Source organism: Aspergillus welwitschiae (genome assembly GCF_003344945.1).
Source record: "Aspergillus welwitschiae strain CBS 139.54b unplaced genomic scaffold BDQ94scaffold_7, whole genome shotgun sequence".
In the NCBI taxonomy this organism is placed as follows: Eukaryota; Fungi; Ascomycota; class Eurotiomycetes; order Eurotiales; family Aspergillaceae; genus Aspergillus; species Aspergillus welwitschiae.
In genome coordinates, this window is record NW_020798701.1 from 288,254 (window position 1) to 307,923 (window position 19,670).

Genomic DNA, 19,670 nt, shown 5'->3' on the forward strand with positions numbered 1-19,670 from the left:
GATGAAAATGTGCATTGCCCGCGAGCCACTTCCTCGGTTAATTCCTGGACACTCTCGTTATAGAAGGGCGGGAAGCCGCAGAGAAAAGTATAGGGAATACAGCCTAACGCCCACATGTCAATACTCTTAGAGTAACGCTTGTCTCTATTAATCTCATGAGCTGTGTAGCCGACTGTTCCGCCGGGGGTCATAGTTTGATTATCCCAGATAGTCTTAGACAGACTGAAATCAGCAATCTTGATCACTCCAATACCACCAGCGCCTTTTCCCGGGATAAATTTGCCTTCATCAAGCTTGTCTTCATCACCCGGCTGACGTGGTTTGGGGGACTCGCTGGGAACAAGAGGGATTGGATAGAAGAGTAAATTCTCAGGTTTAATGTCCCTGTCGTAGGGGTCAGCACATGCAATAGCCTGGGTATAAAGCGAAGAAGCCTACCTATGGATAACACCAGAAGTCTCGTGGAGATACTCGATCGCCTTAGCGACCTGCAGGATAACATGACGGCTGAGGTCTTCACTAAAATAGGTTAGTCGAATGATTTGATGGAATAGCTCGCCACCAGGACAAAGCTCCAGCACGATATAATAGTGTTGGCGGGATTCAGAAAAATCAATCAGCTTCACGATATTCGGGTGGTCTACTTGGTGCATAATCTGGACCTCTCTCAGAATATTGGCACGCTGCTGGGAACATGGTCAGTTGAAAGATTCTCGGTTGGAAATGTACGTGGTACAAAGGTTTGGAGTGACAAAGGAACGACGGGGACGGCCAGGCAGAATAAGAACGCAGGAACAGAGCAAGGATGTCAACCCAAGCGAGGTGGTTCGCTTGGCGGTTATGAGAGGTTGCGCACCTCCGTAGCTTTTGGTCTCTTATTGCGAGAAAGGAGAGGAAGATTCGGGGACGAGACACTGATATTGGCAAGCTTGGTTCGAGAGGAAACGAATGCGAACGACGATGAAAAAGAACGAAAGGCAAAGCCAGTTCTTGAAAAGACCATCTCGGCCTACCTGATTACTATCGAATTTTTGAACGACCTTAATAGCGACCTCGTCATACTTGCCGGTGGTGTCCTTGGCCCGGTAGACGTTGCTGAAGGCGCCATCGCCCATCTTGTCCAGCAAAATCCAGCGTTCTAGGCCGGGATATTCGGGCATCTTCGAGCGTGCACTCTTTTCTTCGGCAACAATTTGCTCGATCTCGAGCTCGCGGGCTCCCTGGGACTGACCCTCAGGTGACTTGGCCGGAGGCTGAGCCGGCGCAGCGTTAATCTGGGCATCAATGGCATTCAGGTTCCCCGCAGTGGACGGGTATGATTCTTGAGGTCGATGCTGTTTTCCAGCGTGGATGGCGGAGTCGTTGGTGGAGGGTTCAGCATGGGGAGTCACCAAGCGGGCTTGTTTCCCATGACGTATGAATTTTGAGAGATCTCGGATGGTACTCATGATGGAGATGAATGGTCGGAGGAGGTGGGATAAGGGCAGCAGAGTAACAAGGAATGATGGAATCGTAAAGGCGCGAGTTTGCAGGTGCACGTATGAGGAAGAAGTGGGCGTGGGGAAGAGACGACGGAAGGGAGACTGAGATAATGAGATATAAATGAAAGCGATGACGAAGATAATGTCGACTGCTAGTTATTTTTCCTTTTGTTTCTGTTTTTCTCTTCCCTTTCTCCTTTTGTTGGTATTTTTGACCTCGCCAAGTCAGACACACTCAAATAACACGACTGTATAGAAAGAGGAAAGAAAAGGAAAGGTGATTGAGAACCGCAGAGAGATAGAGAACGCGACAGCGACAGTGGAATGACCCCAGGGGAAAAGGAACAACTCAGTACAACGGAAACGAGAAAGGTATTGATGGAATGAATGATTGATTGATCGGGTGATTTATTGACTGAATGGGATGGATGAGGGCGTCCAGAGATGATGACGAGGGGCGGAGCAAATGAAGGACGGCGAAGCACCAGCATGGAGCGAACAGTGGCGGAATGGGCGGCATCCAGATTTATACCAGTCGGATCACTTGCGATGTACGATGTTTGCTCTTGTAGTCGGGTACATGACAGTATATTGACAGGGAGAGGAAGTTAACTGGAATGGGGGAGGATGCAGTCTAATCCTTGGCCTTGATCGCGACTTCGAGGTCATGTGCTTAACGTGCTAGGCCCACATCCTAACCTAGCCTCTGCGGGATCATTTTTCAAGCGAACAGATAGAAGACATTCAAAAGCTGCTGTGTGGTTATGCGGCGTGGAACGTGGCAGCCTGATCATGATAACGTATTTGAGAACCTCCTGGATGCTGTACTTAATTGAGAAATTTCATTTTTTTCGCTCCATGTGGATGTAAATATTGCGTCTATGAGAATAGAAATAGTACGTTTTCCCGTCATTCCGGGTTCTTCATTCAATATCTATCTCTGTGTCATATGCCCTCCTTGAAGGCTATCGAGTACACACACACAAAAATTATGCCTCATGTTTTTTCTATTTATACTGTATCCCTGCGTAATTTGAAAGGAAAGTTTTCTCAAGGGAGCTGGGGCTGCTGACCGAAGAGAGGGCTAACCAGTCGACCAACCGCTATCTATATGTGCGGAGTTTTTGGATGCCCGAGCGTCTAATCCTTGTCATCGACTCTGACCACATCGCTTCAGCGGGGTCGAAAAAAAAAGACACATCCCAACCAGAGCAAGAAACCCAAAATCAAGGCCCTCGAATTTACCATATTAATTCCATGGGTAAAGTTGCGGTGGTAAGGATGGCTCGACGTTTGGCGGGAGATTGGGATCTCTTGCCACAAGTATCCGAGTGTCCTGGCCCATAACTTGTGAAGCTGAGCCCTCCATGCCTTCCGCAATCATGGAAACCTCAATCTATATTCAAAACAAACTCGGTGGTCGATGTATGTTTTGCATATACTTCCGTGAAAGTTAGAAGCTTACAGAGTACACCAAAAGTATCCGAGCTTTTGGAGTGGATCCATCTGATATTTCCCAGCGTCTTTAGCGTCAATCTGCATGGCCCTGAGGCCTACGAGTTCCTGGCCAGGGTCAGGCTTTTCGGGGTCGATCTAAACCTGGCTGAATTGCCAGAGCATCATGTTAGTGCCATACCTCTTCTCTATCTCAGATAGAAAAACATGGTTTTAGTGAGCTTAAGGACTCTATATGTGCAACTCCTCTCCTTTCACCAATACCAATACCTATAGCAGGTTAGTACATGTCAGCTGATACGCGAGAGAAAATTTACATTCTCAATAAAGCTAACGCCTACCACAATATCATCATCGTCTTTGACATCGCGAAAGATATTATCATCTACTCCATCTAGCAACAAAGACACGCGAGAACGATGTTCGCGTACTGGTCTCCCACCATGGCAAGAAGTCGATCCTCGGTGATTGCGATAAGTACTTTCTTCATCCGCAAAGCCTCCACGTCGAGCATCCTTAGCCGAGATGGCACCTGGATGGCCAGGTCCAACCAATGAGTAGTCATTCCGTTGTCATCGCGAACGAACAACTCCCATAAGGCCATCTCAAGAAGACAGAACCCCAAGACTGTAAATGTCATGCTGCATGGTAAACGCTTCGTCGGACCGAAGCCCCTGCCGCACGGGGTGGCGGTAGAGGTTTCTTTCCCATTCCAGATCGCCGAGTAGATCAGACTGAGCTTCTGCGGGTCGAACACGCTCGAACTCGACGAGGAAAAAAGGGTCCTTTTCTTCGTTAACTTGGCGGGAAATCATAATGGTTTCCAGTCGAATGTCTTTGTGCACGAAGCCATTGTATGGACGAACATGACCGATCGGGCAAGTTGTTCCGCAAATTGGACGCGCTTGCTCAGAGAGATACGTGGATATTCTGCCAGAAGACCGCGGAGGGTTTTCTGGGGAATGCAATCCATGTGAAACCTTGAAAATGAATTGAATTTAATATCCTGGTCAGTTAGAGCCTCGATCACGCCGTCGCATTTTAAGAGGCTAAATGTTGAGGGATTGACACGGCGGAGAAGACGCGCTCAATCTCTGACATGGTTTCTGCTTGTCGAAGCTGATTTGCGGGTATAGTTTCTAACATCGAGAAGGACTTCCTGTTTACTATCGATATTCGTTGGTGCCTGGTATATGCTGTCGTTGTTTAAGGAGCCCTGGGCTTTTGAATGAAAACCGAGCCTTCGGCCGGGGTTTTCACCGACGAAATCTGGCGTACAGCTTCCCTGAATTCCAACAGACTTGCTGCCGACGGATCCTCGTCCTTCTTCGTTATAAGTGCTGTCCACGAGAGGATTGGCAATGAAGGTGATAAAGATACCACGACTGATCGAACCGGCGCTGCCATTCCTCGAGATCACCATTCACTCCCTCAAGATGTCGCTTCAAGTACACCGTCCAAGCCACTTGGGGGAATCTTGAGGTGGAAATCGACCGTTTGTGAACTGCCTCCAAGCTCGAGATCTTCACCCGCAGTCGCTGAAGAGCCTCTCCATAATGGCCACTCAGGGTGTGGTCTAACGATCCAGCTCTCGATAATCGCTTCAATAAATCCAACCGAATCTCCGTTTTCAGCCATACGCCTTCAATTGTTAAGGTGATCTGGGCGATGTCGTTTTGGAGGTTGCGAGTCTCGCGACATAGTTCAACGAGACGCTTGCCGTATCTACCCGAGACAATTCAGTAGTGCATGCGCAGTAGATATCGGCGAAGGTGTTTGCCACTTACTTGAGACATATATCCAAGGTCCCAAAAATGGAGAGAGCGAGAGAAGCAGGATCCATGGGAACGATGATGTTGTTAGTCTCGTGAGGGGTAAGTAGGTGATCTACAGAACTTCGTGGCTATGCCAAGGGACGCATGGCGTTTCCTGAGGGACATTTGAAGGAGAACAACGTGAGCCTTCAGGGATGCAGATTCATCAAGAGACTGTTGGATCCGCTCCCTGAAGCCCGTCCATCAGCATCGGTGGACTTAGAGAGCAGCTGGGCTATCCTGGACAGTAACGAAGAGTCTGGGCCCGGAGCTCCGTAGTACAGGAGATACCGGTCCAGCGGATGGCTTTACATGGGCCCTTAGTAATTCGACACAAGCATCAATCGATGATACGCAATGGGCCGGCCTCCTCGATAATACATTCAATGGACTTGGTTCGTATTCAGTCGATGAGATGGTATTTCAGTCCGCTTCATGACCCTCCCCTAGGCATCAACAATCGAGTAACTCGAATTTAGGACTACTTCTCCACGGAACTCTGGAACTTCGTCAAAACAACCCAAACCTTCGACCGAGCCAGTACAGTGAAGCTTCAAGCCCTCCTGACAACACACCCAAGCCTCAATAGACTGCACAATGGCTACACAGCTTTGCACATTGTCTCAGAATCCGCCTCAGCGGAGTGGGTCGAACTCCTTCTTTCATACGGCGCCGATGCCCAAATTCGTACAGAGCCCGGTCGCGAAACCTCCCTACAACTGTCGACTTTTAAAGGTAACCTGGAAGAGTTTATAAGGAAGTCAAAGCTACTACTAGCCATTCGAGCTGTCCGAGACGACATCGACGCTCAAAACTCCAGTGGCGACACCGCTCTGCATCTTGCAATTGCCCGCTTGGGAACTGTCCCTGCAATCCAGCCTTTACTCGACGCCGAGGCATCAACGAATATCAAGGGGCGACAGGGGCGTACACCACTCTTGTACGCTCTATATCTAGAGCAAGAGGCGGTGGCGACAGCATTGTTAGACAAAGATTCCGATCCCCACGCACTTGACAATCACGGTTTTTCTGCGCTACACTATGCCGTCGCATCTAGGACCATCAGTATACAGTTCATTCAGCGATTGCTTGACGCCGGTGTCGACGTAAATTGGAAAGACGAAGACGGGCATACGCCCTTATACTTGGCCGCCCAGAAAAACAAACAAGAAGTAATGCGTCTACTTCTGAACCATGGCGCGGATTCCGAACTTGGGAACTCACGATTGAATCTACGAATTAGTCAGATTCAATATGCAGCGAAGGTTGGATTGAAATCTCTTTGGCCATTCTAATGAAGCATGATATTTAGCGAGCAACATATTACTAAGGTTCATATTCCAAATACACTATTAATATAAGATATTTTGAGCTAAGGTACATCGTAGGGGTAGAAAACCATGTCATATAACATTTAGGATAGTCTAATATTGTGGAAATCAACGACAGTCGTAGTTTTTCTGTTCGGAAGCTGCCATGGCGCAGACTAATCGGCACGCCCTCGCTACAGCAAAGATTCCCCTGAGCTAGTAGATTCATACAACCACAGAGTTCGTGCTCTTTGATATCCTGTTTCCAAACAGTATTGGATCGAAAATTGGATCAGGAAGATAGATTACTGTCGTATAAATATCCGGATTGAAGAACTACAAGCATTGTTGTTCGGTAGTATAGAAGCTTTTTACCCTTATGAAGATGTGCTGGTCAGATTCAGAAGAGTTCTTTGTATGTATTGTCCTCTATGTGTAGAGGTAGCTATAGCTAGGTCTCTGGATGGTTGTTCGCGAAAGCTCTCTCCTCGCGAAGTGGCAGCTCTGCCATATGAAATTGAACATGACACAAAGACAATGATATCCCGACAAGTCAGAGATGCGCACAATCTAGAAGACAACTAAATCTGCATCCGAACATGAAAACGAAACAGCACTTCCTGTAAAGATGGGCATTCAACTGCTCATCAAGTACCACACTCCTCCTTAGACCTACTCTTCCACCTATTCAACAGTCTTTGTACCCTTCCTATGCCGCCTTAAATGCGATGGCGTCGGCAACTCTCACAAACTTCGATATGGCAATGGCGACACTCAAGAATATAATTCCGGTGGCGGGCTCCACAGAACTCACATTCGAATACCCTCCTCCTTGAACCTTCAAGACGGCGGAATCTTCCGGGATGTTCACACTCGTGATTATGTCGCAGATCTTCCTGCATCTGTTCAACCCGTTGTTGACGGACCTGAGGTGGCAAGGGCGCTTCAGCCTGACGGTCCACGACTTCCGCCGCTCTGGCGACGAGTCTTTCCTCGGCCCATACGACGCATTCACAAGTCTTCCACTGAAGGCCGCAGAGGTAGCAAAACTCAGCTCGACATTTGCACCTGTTTGAATAGGTAAGTCAGTAGAAGTGGGTAATAGGGGCGGGGAGTCTCTGCAATACGTGATGTGGTAACAGCCAATGCCCAGGTCGACGAGAGCCCTGCAACGGAAGCACCGTTGCCAGCCTTGGGTGCTGGCCAGCGCTAGTGTAGCTTGGAGGTCGGCGTCCTCAACACAGTCATCAGTATGGAATGAGTTTTTGCACATTGCGCAGGTATCGGATCTGCAGTGAGGACACTGGGCTCGGCCGGCTGTGATGTTGTGAGGTAGTATGAACTTGCCGCAGCTGGCATTGCAGCAGTAGGTCCGGTCTGTCGTAGCAAACTCTATCTCCGCGCTTCTGAAGTCGGAGATCTCAGTCTCTGACATGTGTTTCTGAACAAGTTCTAGATGAATCGGCATACGACAGCATCGTGGGGGGAACAGAGTTGAGTCCTTCGTCGCTCTCCGGAAAAGATCCTTGAGACAATCGTTACAGTATTTATGGTTGCAGTCCAATCGCGTCACCTTATGAGTGTAAAAGCTTTCGTAGCACACACAGCATTGTGTTTCTGTGGCGGCCGACTTCTCAAGTTCCAAGGCCTGTCTCTCTCTGTAGGTCATGGAGGGACCTGCGACGCACTCATCATCACTAGACTGGGGCTCTCCGACAGCGTTAGGCTGCTCCACCTCACTTTCCATTGTCGAAGAGTCCGGGTCATCGTCTCTCTCACTCATTCTGATTGCCAAACGTCGATCATCGCTTGCCTGAGCTTCTTCACGTGTAAGCGCAGCAATAACACGGCTATCAGAGTCTACCGCCAAAGCAATACTCGTAGCGAGCTTCTTGTCCTGCAGTGATCTTAGATACGTTCTAAGCTCTTCATACTGTTCTCTTATAATATCCTGGCCGTCCTTGGGGCTCCCATCGGCCCGACGCTTTCCTTTTTGACTGTCAAGATAAGCTTGTACCTCCTGAAGTTGCTGAGCGACAACGAAGATCTCCTCATCAATCTGGCTGCATGGCTGGGATGTCATGGTTTGATGTGCTCTAGAGACTCTAGCAGCAACATGTTGGTTAGAAAGGACATGGGTGCCTGGCCATGCGTTTCGCACATGATGAGAGGTGACTCACTGTCAATGGAACTGATAATGAAAGCACAGAGATGGTAGCGAAATTGATAGGACTAGTAGATGATCGTCTTAGCTTCCAGATATCATTTGTCAGGAGGCGAGCGTGTGAGAGGGAATGGAGAAGGGGAATTTCAGTGGGAAGTAGGAAAAACAAAGTAAGTTTCAGCGTTTGTGTGTGCCACATTCACTGGACGTAAAGGAACTAAAATCCTTCCCTCACGACCGGAGAAGAAATGGTCTGGTCCACTCGGCAAGGCGAGATCCGGTATGGTAAAATAGAGGGAAATTTATCGCATCCAACGGTTTTGAGACCATACGGTCCCATGATTTGAGGTGTTAGTCCCTGGCCCACGTTCCCCAGCAACGCTCATCATGGCTTCGGTAAGCAGATCGAAAGGCCCATGAAAAGTAGATGAAGGTCGGTAGGATCTCAAGATGTATGTTAATGGAGGAGGACGAACGGCGAGAAGTGGCTGCAAGCATGGCTTGCAGCTCTGAAGTAAACGAAGTCAGGACTTCTGTGATCTTCAACCTCTTTAAAATAAGAGTCGACCTGGTTGTATTTCCTATGTGAGAGGAGTATAGAGTCAATTGACAAGTAAGGCCATCCAATATTTACTGATAGCACTCGTAATTCACTATAGTTCTCAAACCACCTCATGGCCTAGATTTTCCATTGCCAGTAGCCTCCTCATATCCCAAGCTGCGCATTTCCTTAGAACTCTGATCATACCCTTAGGTAGCACTTTTTGTTCCTTTCCATTTCCCTTTATCTCATCTTCAGTCTGAAATGTCACTTGTGATGGGTCGTGACAGCATTGCTAGCAACAATATGTCGACCTCCTCTGATGAACCCTCCGGTAGAGTTCTACCGTCTGAAGGCTTCTTCTACCCATCAGAACTATATGATGTTCTTTTCTTCCTGCTTACGCAGCTCGACTGCAAGCTCACGATTCCAAAGTCATCATAAGCTGGCAGTTGTCTAGTCAAGTTAACCAACTGAGCCAAGACCTGGGGTAGATGATAACCAGTAGACCCACTGCTCCGGCTGTCTCCACATTCTGTATCTCGGGTATGCTCATCGCAAAAACTGCCAGGGAGGCGAGAGCGATTTTACACTTAGAAAGCTATGTGAAGCTGCAGCTGGTAGTTTTACAAAAAATGGCATATTTGCCTTGTCTAATGATAATCGAAAGTCTCATTTTGACTTTCACTCTGGAGTGCTGTAGTCACTATAAGCGGCATAACAGTCTCCCCATCCCCGCCCCCTAAGCATATATCCGATAGCCCCCAACAACGCAAAGCATTAATCTTTCATCATCATAACAACATTACCCCACTAGACACATCGATCAGGAAACGAACGAGAACAGATACTATGTACTCATTACATCCCCAACCATGAAACTAACCCACTATCAACCCTGATCCCCGTTTCCTAACACCTCGCCCCAGCCATCCATCGGAACCAACACTCACCCACAACCAAGAACCACATCGGAAGCCCACAAGGCGGTCACATCCGAAGTCCCAAATTCAAGCCCCCAAATTCGGGGCTCTCGGCCGTAACCCCGAGCCGAACAGCAGCCAAACATTCCAAACACACCAAACATTAGTAAGATGTAATTGCACTGTTTGCAATCTTCTCCTCATTGGAGAACAAACATGCCAGTTACCCACCGCCCAGCACTGGGAAATGCGGGGAACCAATGAGCGGTGGAGGCACGCCATCATGCTCATCATTTGCACTGTTTGTTGCTGAAGCTGTCCCTGGTTGAAGAATGAGGTTGCTTCGCATTTCTCTTTTGACTCCTTTTCTTCGCTAATAACGATTGATTTTTTATCAAAGACTTGAATTTGGTTGTGAAAGAAGAAACTATCATCATGGCAACACATTTCTACGACCCCGCGTTATCGCCCTACAGTCCGATTGAGAGTCTGATGAATCCCTGGTCATATGTTTGGGAGTGGTTGGTGTCTTTGAGGTCGGAGGGGATTCAAAATGAGCAATCGACGTCGGACATAAAGTCAGAGGATGCGATTCTCTGCAAAGAAACATAACATGACTGCTTTATAAGAGATGGTTCTGTGTATAATGCGGGTATGTCCTCATCACATTTAGGACGGGAGGTCCTGGATTTCATGTGAGAGGTTTATGCTAACATTTCATTTCTGTAGACACCACAACATATCGAACGATTCTATACTTATTTCTTGATACCCCGGTCGATTGTCTGCTAGGAAACGGAGCATGATGTCATTCTCAAAATGGCGCTTGTTCATACTTCATCATATTGGGAAATTTGGATCTATAGGAGGTTGTAATTTATTACTTCTGTATCTTGGGAAGCCCTTGAGGCTGGATATTTGCCTGAAGCTACAATGGCTTGTAGCTGTCAACATCAGATAGCATTTCTAATTGTGGGATAAGGCCGCATAAGGCATCCATGCAGTGAAACCAATGGACGCTTAGTGCTACATATCTATTACCATTCATCTCTCATGACCATTATCACAACTATTACAAGCCCTTTACGTCAATCACCACTGAAAGCACAAAGTATCCAATCTCAATCGCTCAGATGCATTAATCTATAAACCCAAACCAAAAAAATAATATATCTCGCTAGAAACCAAAATCCCAACAAAAACCTCTATCTATCAGCGTACAAGCTCTCCTCCCTGAAGTCTACTCACAACGAAGCCTTCTCAATCTTCCTCCCGAACACCCCCTTCGCCTCCTCACACATCTTCCCAACATCTACATTCGCAATAACTCCATTGCGATAATTGATCGCCTCCTCGATCTTCTTGAAGTCGCTCCCCACCCCATCAGCCCTCCACTCATAGCAATCACCAATGAACCGACTACTCTGCACCAGCCACTGAGACCGCTCGCGACGGTTCTCGTCAAACGCAGCCAACACGGCCTGAAGGTCCTTGTGCGTCTGCACCCGCTCGTCCTCCAGCAGTGTTGCCAGCACAGCTGTATCCTCGATACAGAAGCCCGCGCCGGCACCGTGATGCGGCGAGGTGGCGTGCGCGGCGTCGCCCGAAATGCCGACGCGGCCTTTGTAGAATGTTGGGACCGGGTGGTCGCCTAGGTCGAAGATGGCCCACTGTATACTCATCAGTATTTGAAAGAAAGTGGTGGGGCCGTAAAGGTAGAAGGGGATAAATGCATACCACGCTGAGCTGAGGATCAGTCAACTTAAGCAAATTGGTCACGTTAGGTCCATAGCCAGCAAAGTCGCGGAGGACCTCGTCGCGGGTACCCTGGCGGGTGAGTCTGGGATACTCGGCCCATTCGTCGGTGGTGGTGTGGAACGCGACGATGTTAAGTGTTTTACCGCCGTTCACGGGGAAGGTGAGCATGTGGCCGCCGGGGCCCATCTATTAACACCGTTAGTATGGATTCTCCAGACCATAAAGGTGAATATAAATGGGCTACTTACATGCATGCAAGAATTCGAAGCCAATTCCTCTCCAATCGCCTCAACCGCCTTATCCATCGGCACCAGACCGCGATACGCATACTTGTGAGTATACGACGGCTTCGCAGAAGGATGATCCGCACCGACGATGATCTGGCGTACCTGGGACTTGATCCCATCACATCCGATGACCAAGTCCGCAACATCCTCGGATCCATCGGCGAACTTCATGATCAGCTTGCCATCGCTGATCCGCTCGTGAATATCTTCTAGTCGCTTGTTGAAGCGAGAGATCTCCTTGGGTACCAGCTTGATCAGTTCGTCGAGGAAATGCGCACGGTGGACGCCGTTCTGGCCGAGACTGTTGGAGATGGTGAATTCGATGTTTTGGCGGCCGTTTTGGGGGCTTTCCTTGTGGTTGTATCCGTCCAGATAGTCGAACCAGACTTTTTGCTTGGTGGGCCAGAGGTTTCGCGTGCAGACTTTCTCAAATGCGTTGTGGATGCCCTCGTGGCAGTATTTCATGGCTTGAACGGCGTTGGGGCTGAAGGAGACGCCGGCGCCTACTTCGCCGAATTCGTGCGCTTGCTCGTAGATGGTTAGGGGAATGTTGCGGTGGTGGAGCGCAATGGCTAGCGTGACGCCTGCTATGCCGCCGCCAATGATGGCGACGTGGAAGTCTTTCTTGGAGGGGGACATTATGTGCGGTGTAATATGGGGTAGAGGGTTCAATGATGGTTTGAGGTGGGAATTGAAGTGATGGGGAAGTTAGCAGCGGTCAGGGCTCCCTCTCTCTTTTATCTACTAAGGCTAGAGGCTACAGATAGCTTGTTTCGAACGATGTCATTGCTGAGATGCGTGGCGGCGGAGAGTCGGATGTTGGTGAGGCACGTCGGTACCAGGGCGACAGTGACCTCAGACTCCATCGGATGCTGTCTGGCTGATCCCCGTGGGGCATCGGACACGGATATACGGCACTGCTGGGCGCCGTAGCCGATGGGCTGTTCCATGATGCTGTAGAGTGGTGCTGCTGGGTGATGTTATAAGCGGCAGCGGGAAACAAGCTTGCAAGTGATCGGAGCTAGTTGGTAGCTTATATGAGGGTTTATGCTGCATTGTGGTGAGGTTGCTGCACCTCATCTGCGGACTACAGTCGGTGGTTGTGTGACATGCCATATCCGATGGTTGGTGCGCTCCGCAGTTCAACGGCCACCGCTATACAAGCTTTCTTGCGGCACGGCTAGCACATATTTCTTCTTCCTTGTCTGTCTCGGATACAGGGATGAGGTGCATCAGTCCGATGTACGTGCTATTGTAGCGATGGGATATTGTCATTGTCTAGATCTAGTATGGTCGGATATGTAGAGTATAAGGTAATTCGGCTGATGGGCCAGTGTTTCTAGAATTGTGATCCGCAGTCTTGCAATATGTCGATGTATACTCTGCAGTTGGCGTGATGCAGTGCGACTGCGACTGATAAACGATCAAGATAACGCTGGTGGAATAGCACATATCACGGTTTGCCGATGACCGTTGACCTTCATCGGTTGAACAATCAGATATACGGGATTCTACTCCGTAGATACCCCAGATACTTCCCGAATCGGATCTCGATTGTGGCACTTTGATTTCCACGGATGAATATCCATCCCCAAAGCCAGTGTTGAGAAATTTGAAGGGGGGGAAATCCCACGAGAGGAAGTATGGGAGGCTGGACAGTGGCTAGCAAAGCAAAGCGAACCGGACCAGGCAAACATCCGTGGGGGGCAATGCTTAGTTACCGTACGGTAATATTTGTAACGGCAGTGGAAAGCAGAACGTGCCGAAGTGGGGGGTGAGTAAGCAATGGACAATCAATGTTTGATTGGACGATCCAGTTGCCCATCAGCCGGCCTCTAATTGGGTACCGTGCATCATCCCCTGCTGGCAAATCATCCAATCATGATGCTTTGCGCACTGCAATATGCCCATAAAGGAAAGTGACCAGCTGCCGGCAGAACTGATGCTGCTTCGATGTGCAATTTTTGGCGCCACCAATGCAGGCGGCTCCTCCAGAGACCGCGGCTTGGGAACCTCTTCCTGTTGGAACGATGCATGGTCCCATGCGAGGAGTACGATGTACCTATCTTCCTGCATGAACATCTTGGCTGTGGTATTGGCTGGATGAATGCAAGGGATCAGAAAAACAATAGCACTGTCAATGTTATTGTCAGCTCTACCTGTGCTACAACAGATAATCAAGTTCATATCAAGTCCCGCTCGGCCATAGTCATGGTCAGCGACACACTAATTACCAAGTATGGCCGCACATCACAGTAAGCCTTGACTCGTGCGATAGTAAATCTCCAAGGGTCAACCGCACGCTCTGACTGGCGGGCCATTGGAGGTTCATTTTTCCAATAATAGAATTTTCTCCGCACGGAATGCGAAACTTTTTCCAGGCCAACTCTCTGTCGGTGAGGATTTTGGTAAAGAAAGACCAATGGCAACCATGTGGATTATAGACCTGGTCAGAGAACAGGCATTATTCCTTGCATATCGAATTAGAGCCATGGATGGTCGTGAACATTCCTCTGCAAGACTAGCGGCTGGGGGGAAGCATTCAACCATACCGGCTGAAGTCCGTAGGTGTCGAACCGAAGCTAAGCAGGCTACAGCAGGGCCGTCCCCTCATGTCGCAGAGCTAGAACCTCTTAGCCGCGTGTGCAGGTGCATAGACTTTCTTTGCCCCGACAAAGTATCACTACTTTGACCATTAGATTAGTATCCATTGAGGGTCAAAGACAGCACGGTCAACGGGTCAGGATTTAAACAAGGACGGAGCTTCCCCTCTCCCTTGTGCGCACTCCAGCTAAGCGCGGGAATTCACGGCAACCAGTTTCGCTTAAGGACAACTTGGGCATCAACCCCTCCACACCGGCGGCCTGCGATAGTGTGAATCCGAGGCACCACTTTCCTCCGCCGTTGGACTGGTCCCTTGAAATCACCAGGTCATGGGGGTCTTTCCCAGAGGCGTCGTGGTTACCCCTTTTTTTTAAAAAACAGAATTTTTCTTTCCCTTCTCGGGGAGCGGAATTCCGCATAACCATCAGCATCGGGGGATTTCCAGAGTCCAGACATACGAGTTAGCCAGCGATTTGCCCCAGCCTCCCATGGAATCAGCGGTGGCCACTTGTTTCGAGAAGATGGAAAAATTTCTCCTCGGCCATCGCCTGCTAAGGTACACCCGTTTCGAGAGCCCCACTCAGACGGGAATAAGGAACTGGAGTGGCGTCGAGCTAAACTAAATTGGACTTGCCACTAGTGGCCTAGCTGCTTTGGTCTTAGGCCCTTTCCACTGGAAAGCTCCAGCTGGGAGCTCTCGTGCTTGGGTTGCATGGAAGCTCAACCGGGAGCTGGGGAGAGCTGGTGGTTTGGTGGTGGTGGAAGATGAACGCCAGATGAATGAGGGGTAAGTCGCACATGGCCGGATGCCCAGTTGTTCACTCACCACGTGATTCCAGAATAGCCCATTGGCATTGCCTAAATTGACTACCTGCGAGCAATGTGACCATCTACAAAAGTAGTTGTATCAGTCATCGTCCATCAAGGCCAACCCCCATTCATCCGTAGTCAATGCTAATTATGCTGCTGCAAGCTGTCGCAACCCCCTCAAGAATGGAGGGGTTCCACCGGCATTCCCGAAGCGCTGGTCACGGTTACCATACCGTATGTATTTACGTATGTATGTAAGTATGTATGTATGGTATTTGACCAGCTTAGCCAGCCAACCTGCATCTGTCTGAGGCACGGAAGTCTCGGTCGACCAAGGCCCCGTCAAAGTTCAAGCTGTTTGCCCTTTTCAAACTCGGACATGAATCGCACGGATCATATAGGATGACCGCTGGAAGTCCTTGCCGAGTTGCCATGTACTTGACTTATAACCTTGACTGAGCTACGGAGGTGTCCGTCATCCCAACTAGGAAGGAAGTGCCCCTTCCCCATGCCACCCCTCCTTTGGCTCCGGTATGGTAATGTAAGCTTGACCCGGCTCTGAGCTTCAGTGGAGTGTAAGTGTCACAGACTTATCAGCAGAGTTAATCCGCATCCGAAGCCTTCGACTCAGTGCCTCACTGTATGAAGCAGACTGTTCAGGCATACGGAGATATATAGTGCTACAGGAGCAGTGAAGAACAGGAGTCTGATTAGGATCTTTTCCAGCAAAACTATACTCTACAAAAAGAGTAATGTTCGCGACGAAGCGAGGACCGAAATTCATGTGTGCGGATATCGCGCTGTCCCACACTTTATCGATAGGCGCAATCGGCATCAGATACCGCCGCGGTACGAAATCGTAATACCGAAAAAGAGCACATGCTGTATCACCACCAGGATGATAATGCCTCATAGGGATTGATCGGATGAGAATGGCATGAAAGACTTTTTCCTGCTGCTTGGCTAACAAGCTATCGCCGTAGCTCCATGTACGGAGTAGTAGCAGTCTAGTGTTAACTTATTGGTACATGTGTAGCTAACAAGCCAGCCAATATCTGGAGTTGCTACAGCCTACAATCTCCCCGCCAAAGAGCTCTCTCATCGGATGTCCGTTATCTTGCCCGTGAGCTTCCCTCATTTTTCGCCTCTCATCCGCGGTACGGGCTCTAGTAGTATGCTTATCGTGTCACCCGATCCAGTGCTCCGTGATACCTTATCCCAGCGCCTCGAGACCTACAAGTCCATTTACTGATGCACGAGGACGTTTTCTGGATTGTTCATTAATCCTGGATCCTCCGATCATCCTAGCCAGTCCAAGCTACATGGGACAAGCCACGCGGTCGGAGTGCTTCGGACTAAATCTTCCCACTTTTTTTTTTTTTTCTCTTCTTTCTTCCTTCTTTGACTTTTTCCTGGTATTGTATGTAAAGTCATGTAATTTGTAAGTGGATTACCATTCCCACCCTCCTTTTTCTCGTTTTTCCCCTCCAGACAGTCGCCTGCTGGTCGCCTTTTTTCACTTTTTCTCTCTTTTTTGCCCACCTTTTTTTATTTTTTAGGTCAGATTTCTCTTTTTTGCCTAGTGGGTCCTTGCCATCCCCCAATCCTTTGGCTGTCAATTTTCTTTTTTTCGAGGCCACTAGCCTATTCCCAGACTAGCTTGGCTGGACAAGACCTGTACTCGGCCTAGCTCCTTGACCTTCCTCCTCCCCCCCCTCCCCCTTCCTGGACCTGACCGATTCCTCGATTGTGATGCTTTAGTTTCCTGCCACTACGCCGGACGTGCTTTTGAATACTACTTACTACTAGTAGTACTGCTGCTGCTGCTACTGCTGCTGCTTCGGAGTACACTACAGTCTTACTACATTGATAGTACCGCAACTGGCTCCGAAAAAGAATAGCTCAGCCTGGACAGCAATAACTAGGGTGGATTTATCTCCATATTACTCATACACTCTATTACTTGCCGTTTAGCTTTCTCGACCACGGATTCACCTCTTCCCCGATCTTTCTCTTCCTCATCTTTTCGCCTCTTCAAATACCTTTACATACTCCTCATTCTTTCTATAGCCTCACCTTCTTGCGCTGTACATTTGGAGCATGCGTTGGGAGGGCTGACGGTGCCACATCGAATTGACCTTGATCTATCTAGTTCAGTGCTCCCATTCAAGCTTGCTTGTGTGCTTGTGCTTGTGCTGGCTCACTGGCTTGACCCTCCAATCCACCCCGCCAGGACGGATCCATGCAGACCATGCCGCCGCGAGCATCGCTAACCAGCTCTTTTTCGGTCACCGACGTCAACAATGAAGTGGTGTGTCCGTTGAAGAATAATGATGGCTCCAATTGCCGCAAAAGATGTCTGGGTGTGAGTACTCTTTCAGCTCTCGCCTTTTCCCCCTCTCAGCTGCCCTCCTGCTTGTTCTTCCCGCCCGCTATCGATCCGAGCCCCACTCTCATGCAATGGTCAGCAAGCACCCTGCGCCTCTGTGCGAGGACCAGTGCGGCGCAGGCTGAAGAGAAAAAAAAAATATTACCAGCTGTCGCATTACTGTTCAAACATGATGCTCGTGGTTAACATGTTCTTTCTGCCCTTCAGGAGAAGCGTTATCGCTCCATGCAGGAGCACATCCGGAGAGCCCACCCGAACCACTACATTCCGAAGCTCCCGGCGACCGAGGAGAGCTTCATCTTGATGGTGACCACCCCTCCAGACCAGCGGGCCCATCTATCTCCTTCAACTCAAGCTCCATCTCGGCGACGCAATGGTCGGTCATCATGGCTGGAATGTGTGGCTCACTGAACGTCGACTGACTGGCTATAGAAGTCGCTGATCGAGATATCTACGTTGCTGACGCTAGCTCGCCGGCAACCCCGCGGGGCATCGACGAGACTCACCCCGCGGCAGCAACCGCCGCCGTCGCATTGGCTCAATTGCACCATAACCGTCTAGCATCCGATTGGGATACGGACATGGTATGCTAGACTACTTTGTGAGCAGTAGAAAAGCGAGATTGCCTAACTGGTGCGCTAGGAGACTCACTCGGACAACGACCGAGACCGCCTGCGATCGGTTGAATTGCCTTCCCTTCGGGAGCATTTCAAGCAGGAGGCATCGCTGCCTCCATTCTCGTCCCCTCGTCCTCGCGAGCTTCTCCCGTCCATTCTGACGCACTCCCCGCCCGGTCGCTCTTCCACTCTGCCTCCCATTCAGCATCGAGACAAGCTTCCCCGCCCTCGCAAGTCATCCATTTCTAGAGCTAGAAAACCGAAGCACGAGCGGACCAGATCGAAGGAATACGGTCGACGCCCTAGTCTGGGCGATCGCAAGGCGCTATCTGCAGAACCACAGACTGCAGCATGGGCTCAAGGCAAGCGCTGGGAAGATTTGATTGAAGCTGCTACCTCGGCCACGGAGGCGGATGACGATCATAATTCGGATGTAGGTGCCTGCTTTTTTTCGCAGTCTAGGCTCAGACATGTGCTAATCTCAGCCACAGGTTGGTCGGTCGCCTACGATGCCCCCGTTGATCTCCAATATCACTTCGGCGCCTTCGGTCGGCAATCACCGGTCTTCGTTACCCCCGGCTTTTCAACCCTCACCAGGACTGCCGCCACCGACCTCTCATCGGCCTTTCCCACCTCATGCCTATGCGGCGTCACCGCTGCATAAATCTCTGACTCCGCCCCCGTTTGATACCGCACGCAGTCGTGACAGTGATTTGGAACCATTCCCTTCCATTGAATCCTCGCTAGATTCGGCATCGACGGCATCAGGGAAAACTTATGCATTTTCGAGTCATATGAGCACCTCGAACAACGAGTCTAGCCCAGTATTGAACATGTATCCTTCTTCTGCATCCCAACGCCAGCATCATCGGTTTTCAAACCCCACCCCTGCATCATACCGCAACAGAGAGATTCAAATCTATTGCGCCAGTTGCAAACGCCCATGGGCTCTGAATGAATGCTATGCCTGCACAGAGTGCATTTGCGGCGTGTGCCGAGAGTGTGTCGGATTGTTCATCAGCAGTCCGCCCGCATCCTTTAGGAATGTGACGTCGAGTCCGGGCAGCGCGATGTCGCATGGACCGACAAGCTATCCCAGTCCCCGAGGCTGCCCTCGCTGCCGCACTGTAGGTGGGAAATGGAAAGCTTTCCAGCTCGACTTCAGGTGAATATATGCCTCACCTTTGGGGTCTCCAGATTGAAGCGTACTCTGGAGGTCTTCTGACAGAAATTTTATGTTTTACGGATGTTACGATTAATGGCTTTGAGGGTGCACGGTTACTCAAAATTATGGAGCAATGACATGAGCCAGGCACACGAGCATCACCCAGTGGTCGATGAGTATATGATGTCGCCCTTGACTGTTTATATCTCGGAACGAGTTATTGAAGGGCTGGCCCGACCATGATTCTCACATGCCATGATAAGGACAATCTTATGAAAATCCGGGATTTTGGGTGTTTGGTAGGTATACAACAACGCTGGGCGGGTATATATACTACATGGTGGCATTGGTG

At 49.6% G+C, this 19,670-nt stretch overlaps 10 protein-coding genes across 10 annotated transcripts; 4 read left to right on the top strand and 6 right to left on the bottom strand.

The window, feature by feature from the left end:
- Positions 1-58: 58 nt before the first annotated feature.
- On the bottom strand, positions 59-1,540 carry BDQ94DRAFT_121219 (uncharacterized protein). Its single transcript, XM_026763772.1, has 3 exons — positions 1,014-1,540; positions 439-514; positions 59-384 (listed from the first exon to the last, which is right to left on the bottom strand). Exons 1-3 carry the CDS (start codon positions 1,446-1,448, stop codon positions 242-244), a joined length of 654 nt encoding a protein of 217 aa, XP_026629155.1. The 5' UTR covers positions 1,449-1,540; the 3' UTR covers positions 59-241.
- A 1,790-nt stretch (positions 1,541-3,330) lies between these two features.
- Positions 3,331-4,779, bottom strand: BDQ94DRAFT_167760 (uncharacterized protein; the record flags this gene model as incomplete). Its single annotated transcript, XM_026770883.1, has 3 exons — positions 3,331-3,721; positions 4,317-4,661; positions 4,724-4,779. The coding sequence occupies 3 exons, from the start codon at positions 4,777-4,779 to the stop codon at positions 3,331-3,333; spliced, it is 792 nt and encodes a 263-aa protein (XP_026629156.1).
- Positions 4,780-4,881: 102 nt separating this feature from the next.
- Positions 4,882-6,085, top strand: BDQ94DRAFT_121232 (ankyrin repeat-containing domain protein). The gene is made up of 2 exons (XM_026763773.1): positions 4,882-5,168; positions 5,230-6,085. The coding sequence occupies exons 1-2, from the start codon at positions 5,166-5,168 to the stop codon at positions 6,043-6,045; spliced, it is 819 nt and encodes a 272-aa protein (XP_026629157.1). The 5' UTR covers positions 4,882-5,165; the 3' UTR covers positions 6,046-6,085.
- A 684-nt stretch (positions 6,086-6,769) lies between these two features.
- BDQ94DRAFT_157711 (E3 ubiquitin-protein ligase) lies at positions 6,770-8,610 on the bottom strand (the record flags this gene model as incomplete). Its single annotated transcript, XM_026768795.1, has 2 exons — positions 6,770-8,235; positions 8,541-8,610. 2 exons carry the CDS (start codon positions 8,608-8,610, stop codon positions 6,770-6,772), a joined length of 1,536 nt encoding a protein of 511 aa, XP_026629158.1.
- Positions 8,611-10,067: 1,457 nt separating this feature from the next.
- Positions 10,068-10,725, top strand: BDQ94DRAFT_138633 (uncharacterized protein). Its single transcript, XM_026765268.1, has 2 exons — positions 10,068-10,340; positions 10,418-10,725. Exon 1 carries the CDS (start codon positions 10,124-10,126, stop codon positions 10,298-10,300), a length of 177 nt encoding a protein of 58 aa, XP_026629159.1. The 5' UTR covers positions 10,068-10,123; the 3' UTR covers positions 10,301-10,340; positions 10,418-10,725.
- Positions 10,726-10,801: 76 nt separating this feature from the next.
- BDQ94DRAFT_138634 (salicylate 1-monooxygenase sala) lies at positions 10,802-12,482 on the bottom strand. Its single transcript, XM_026765269.1, has 3 exons — positions 11,695-12,482; positions 11,426-11,632; positions 10,802-11,358 (listed from the first exon to the last, which is right to left on the bottom strand). The coding sequence occupies exons 1-3, from the start codon at positions 12,370-12,372 to the stop codon at positions 10,933-10,935; spliced, it is 1,311 nt and encodes a 436-aa protein (XP_026629160.1). The 5' UTR covers positions 12,373-12,482; the 3' UTR covers positions 10,802-10,932.
- A 53-nt stretch (positions 12,483-12,535) lies between these two features.
- BDQ94DRAFT_138635 (uncharacterized protein) lies at positions 12,536-13,367 on the bottom strand. The gene has a single exon (XM_026765270.1). It carries the CDS (start codon positions 12,847-12,849, stop codon positions 12,589-12,591), a length of 261 nt encoding a protein of 86 aa, XP_026629161.1. The 5' UTR covers positions 12,850-13,367; the 3' UTR covers positions 12,536-12,588.
- Positions 13,368-13,566: 199 nt separating this feature from the next.
- BDQ94DRAFT_138636 (uncharacterized protein) lies at positions 13,567-14,504 on the top strand. The gene has a single exon (XM_026765271.1). It carries the CDS (start codon positions 13,687-13,689, stop codon positions 13,990-13,992), a length of 306 nt encoding a protein of 101 aa, XP_026629162.1. The 5' UTR covers positions 13,567-13,686; the 3' UTR covers positions 13,993-14,504.
- A 1,098-nt stretch (positions 14,505-15,602) lies between these two features.
- Positions 15,603-15,937, bottom strand: BDQ94DRAFT_138637 (uncharacterized protein). The gene has a single exon (XM_026765272.1). The coding sequence runs from the start codon at positions 15,929-15,931 to the stop codon at positions 15,713-15,715; it is 219 nt and encodes a 72-aa protein (XP_026629163.1). The 5' UTR covers positions 15,932-15,937; the 3' UTR covers positions 15,603-15,712.
- A 1,362-nt stretch (positions 15,938-17,299) lies between these two features.
- On the top strand, positions 17,300-19,429 carry rfeD (putative transcription factor RfeD). Its single transcript, XM_026763774.1, has 4 exons — positions 17,300-17,912; positions 17,969-18,120; positions 18,179-18,586; positions 18,645-19,429. Exons 1-4 carry the CDS (start codon positions 17,762-17,764, stop codon positions 19,320-19,322), a joined length of 1,389 nt encoding a protein of 462 aa, XP_026629164.1. The 5' UTR covers positions 17,300-17,761; the 3' UTR covers positions 19,323-19,429.
- The last annotated feature ends 241 nt before the right edge of the window (positions 19,430-19,670 follow it).

Excerpts from the sequence above, each read along its gene's own strand:
- BDQ94DRAFT_121219 (XM_026763772.1), bottom strand. The coding sequence starts at position 1,448 with ATGAGTACCATCCGAGATCTCTCAAAATTCATACGTCATGGGAAACAA. Across the intron at positions 515-1,013 it reads AAAAATTCGATAGTAATCAG|ACCTCAGCCGTCATGTTATC; the intron begins GTAGGCCGAGAT and ends ATTTTAGTGAAG. Across the intron at positions 385-438 it reads ACTTCTGGTGTTATCCATAG|GGACATTAAACCTGAGAATT; the intron begins GTAGGCTTCTTC and ends CCCCTACGACAG.
- BDQ94DRAFT_138633 (XM_026765268.1), top strand. The coding sequence starts at position 10,124 with ATGGCAACACATTTCTACGACCCCGCGTTATCGCCCTACAGTCCGATT.
- BDQ94DRAFT_138634 (XM_026765269.1), bottom strand. The coding sequence starts at position 12,372 with ATGTCCCCCTCCAAGAAAGACTTCCACGTCGCCATCATTGGCGGCGGC. Across the intron at positions 11,633-11,694 it reads CTTCGAATTCTTGCATGCAT|ATGGGCCCCGGCGGCCACAT; the intron begins GTAAGTAGCCCA and ends CGGTGTTAATAG. Across the intron at positions 11,359-11,425 it reads CTGATCCTCAGCTCAGCGTG|TGGGCCATCTTCGACCTAGG; the intron begins GTATGCATTTAT and ends ATGAGTATACAG.
- BDQ94DRAFT_138635 (XM_026765270.1), bottom strand. The coding sequence starts at position 12,849 with ATGGCATGTCACACAACCACCGACTGTAGTCCGCAGATGAGGTGCAGC.
- BDQ94DRAFT_138636 (XM_026765271.1), top strand. The coding sequence starts at position 13,687 with ATGTGCAATTTTTGGCGCCACCAATGCAGGCGGCTCCTCCAGAGACCG.
- BDQ94DRAFT_138637 (XM_026765272.1), bottom strand. The coding sequence starts at position 15,931 with ATGAATTTCGGTCCTCGCTTCGTCGCGAACATTACTCTTTTTGTAGAG.
- rfeD (XM_026763774.1), top strand. The coding sequence starts at position 17,762 with ATGCAGGAGCACATCCGGAGAGCCCACCCGAACCACTACATTCCGAAG. Across the intron at positions 17,913-17,968 it reads TCCATCTCGGCGACGCAATG|AAGTCGCTGATCGAGATATC; the intron begins GTCGGTCATCAT and ends GACTGGCTATAG. Across the intron at positions 18,121-18,178 it reads CCGATTGGGATACGGACATG|GAGACTCACTCGGACAACGA; the intron begins GTATGCTAGACT and ends CTGGTGCGCTAG.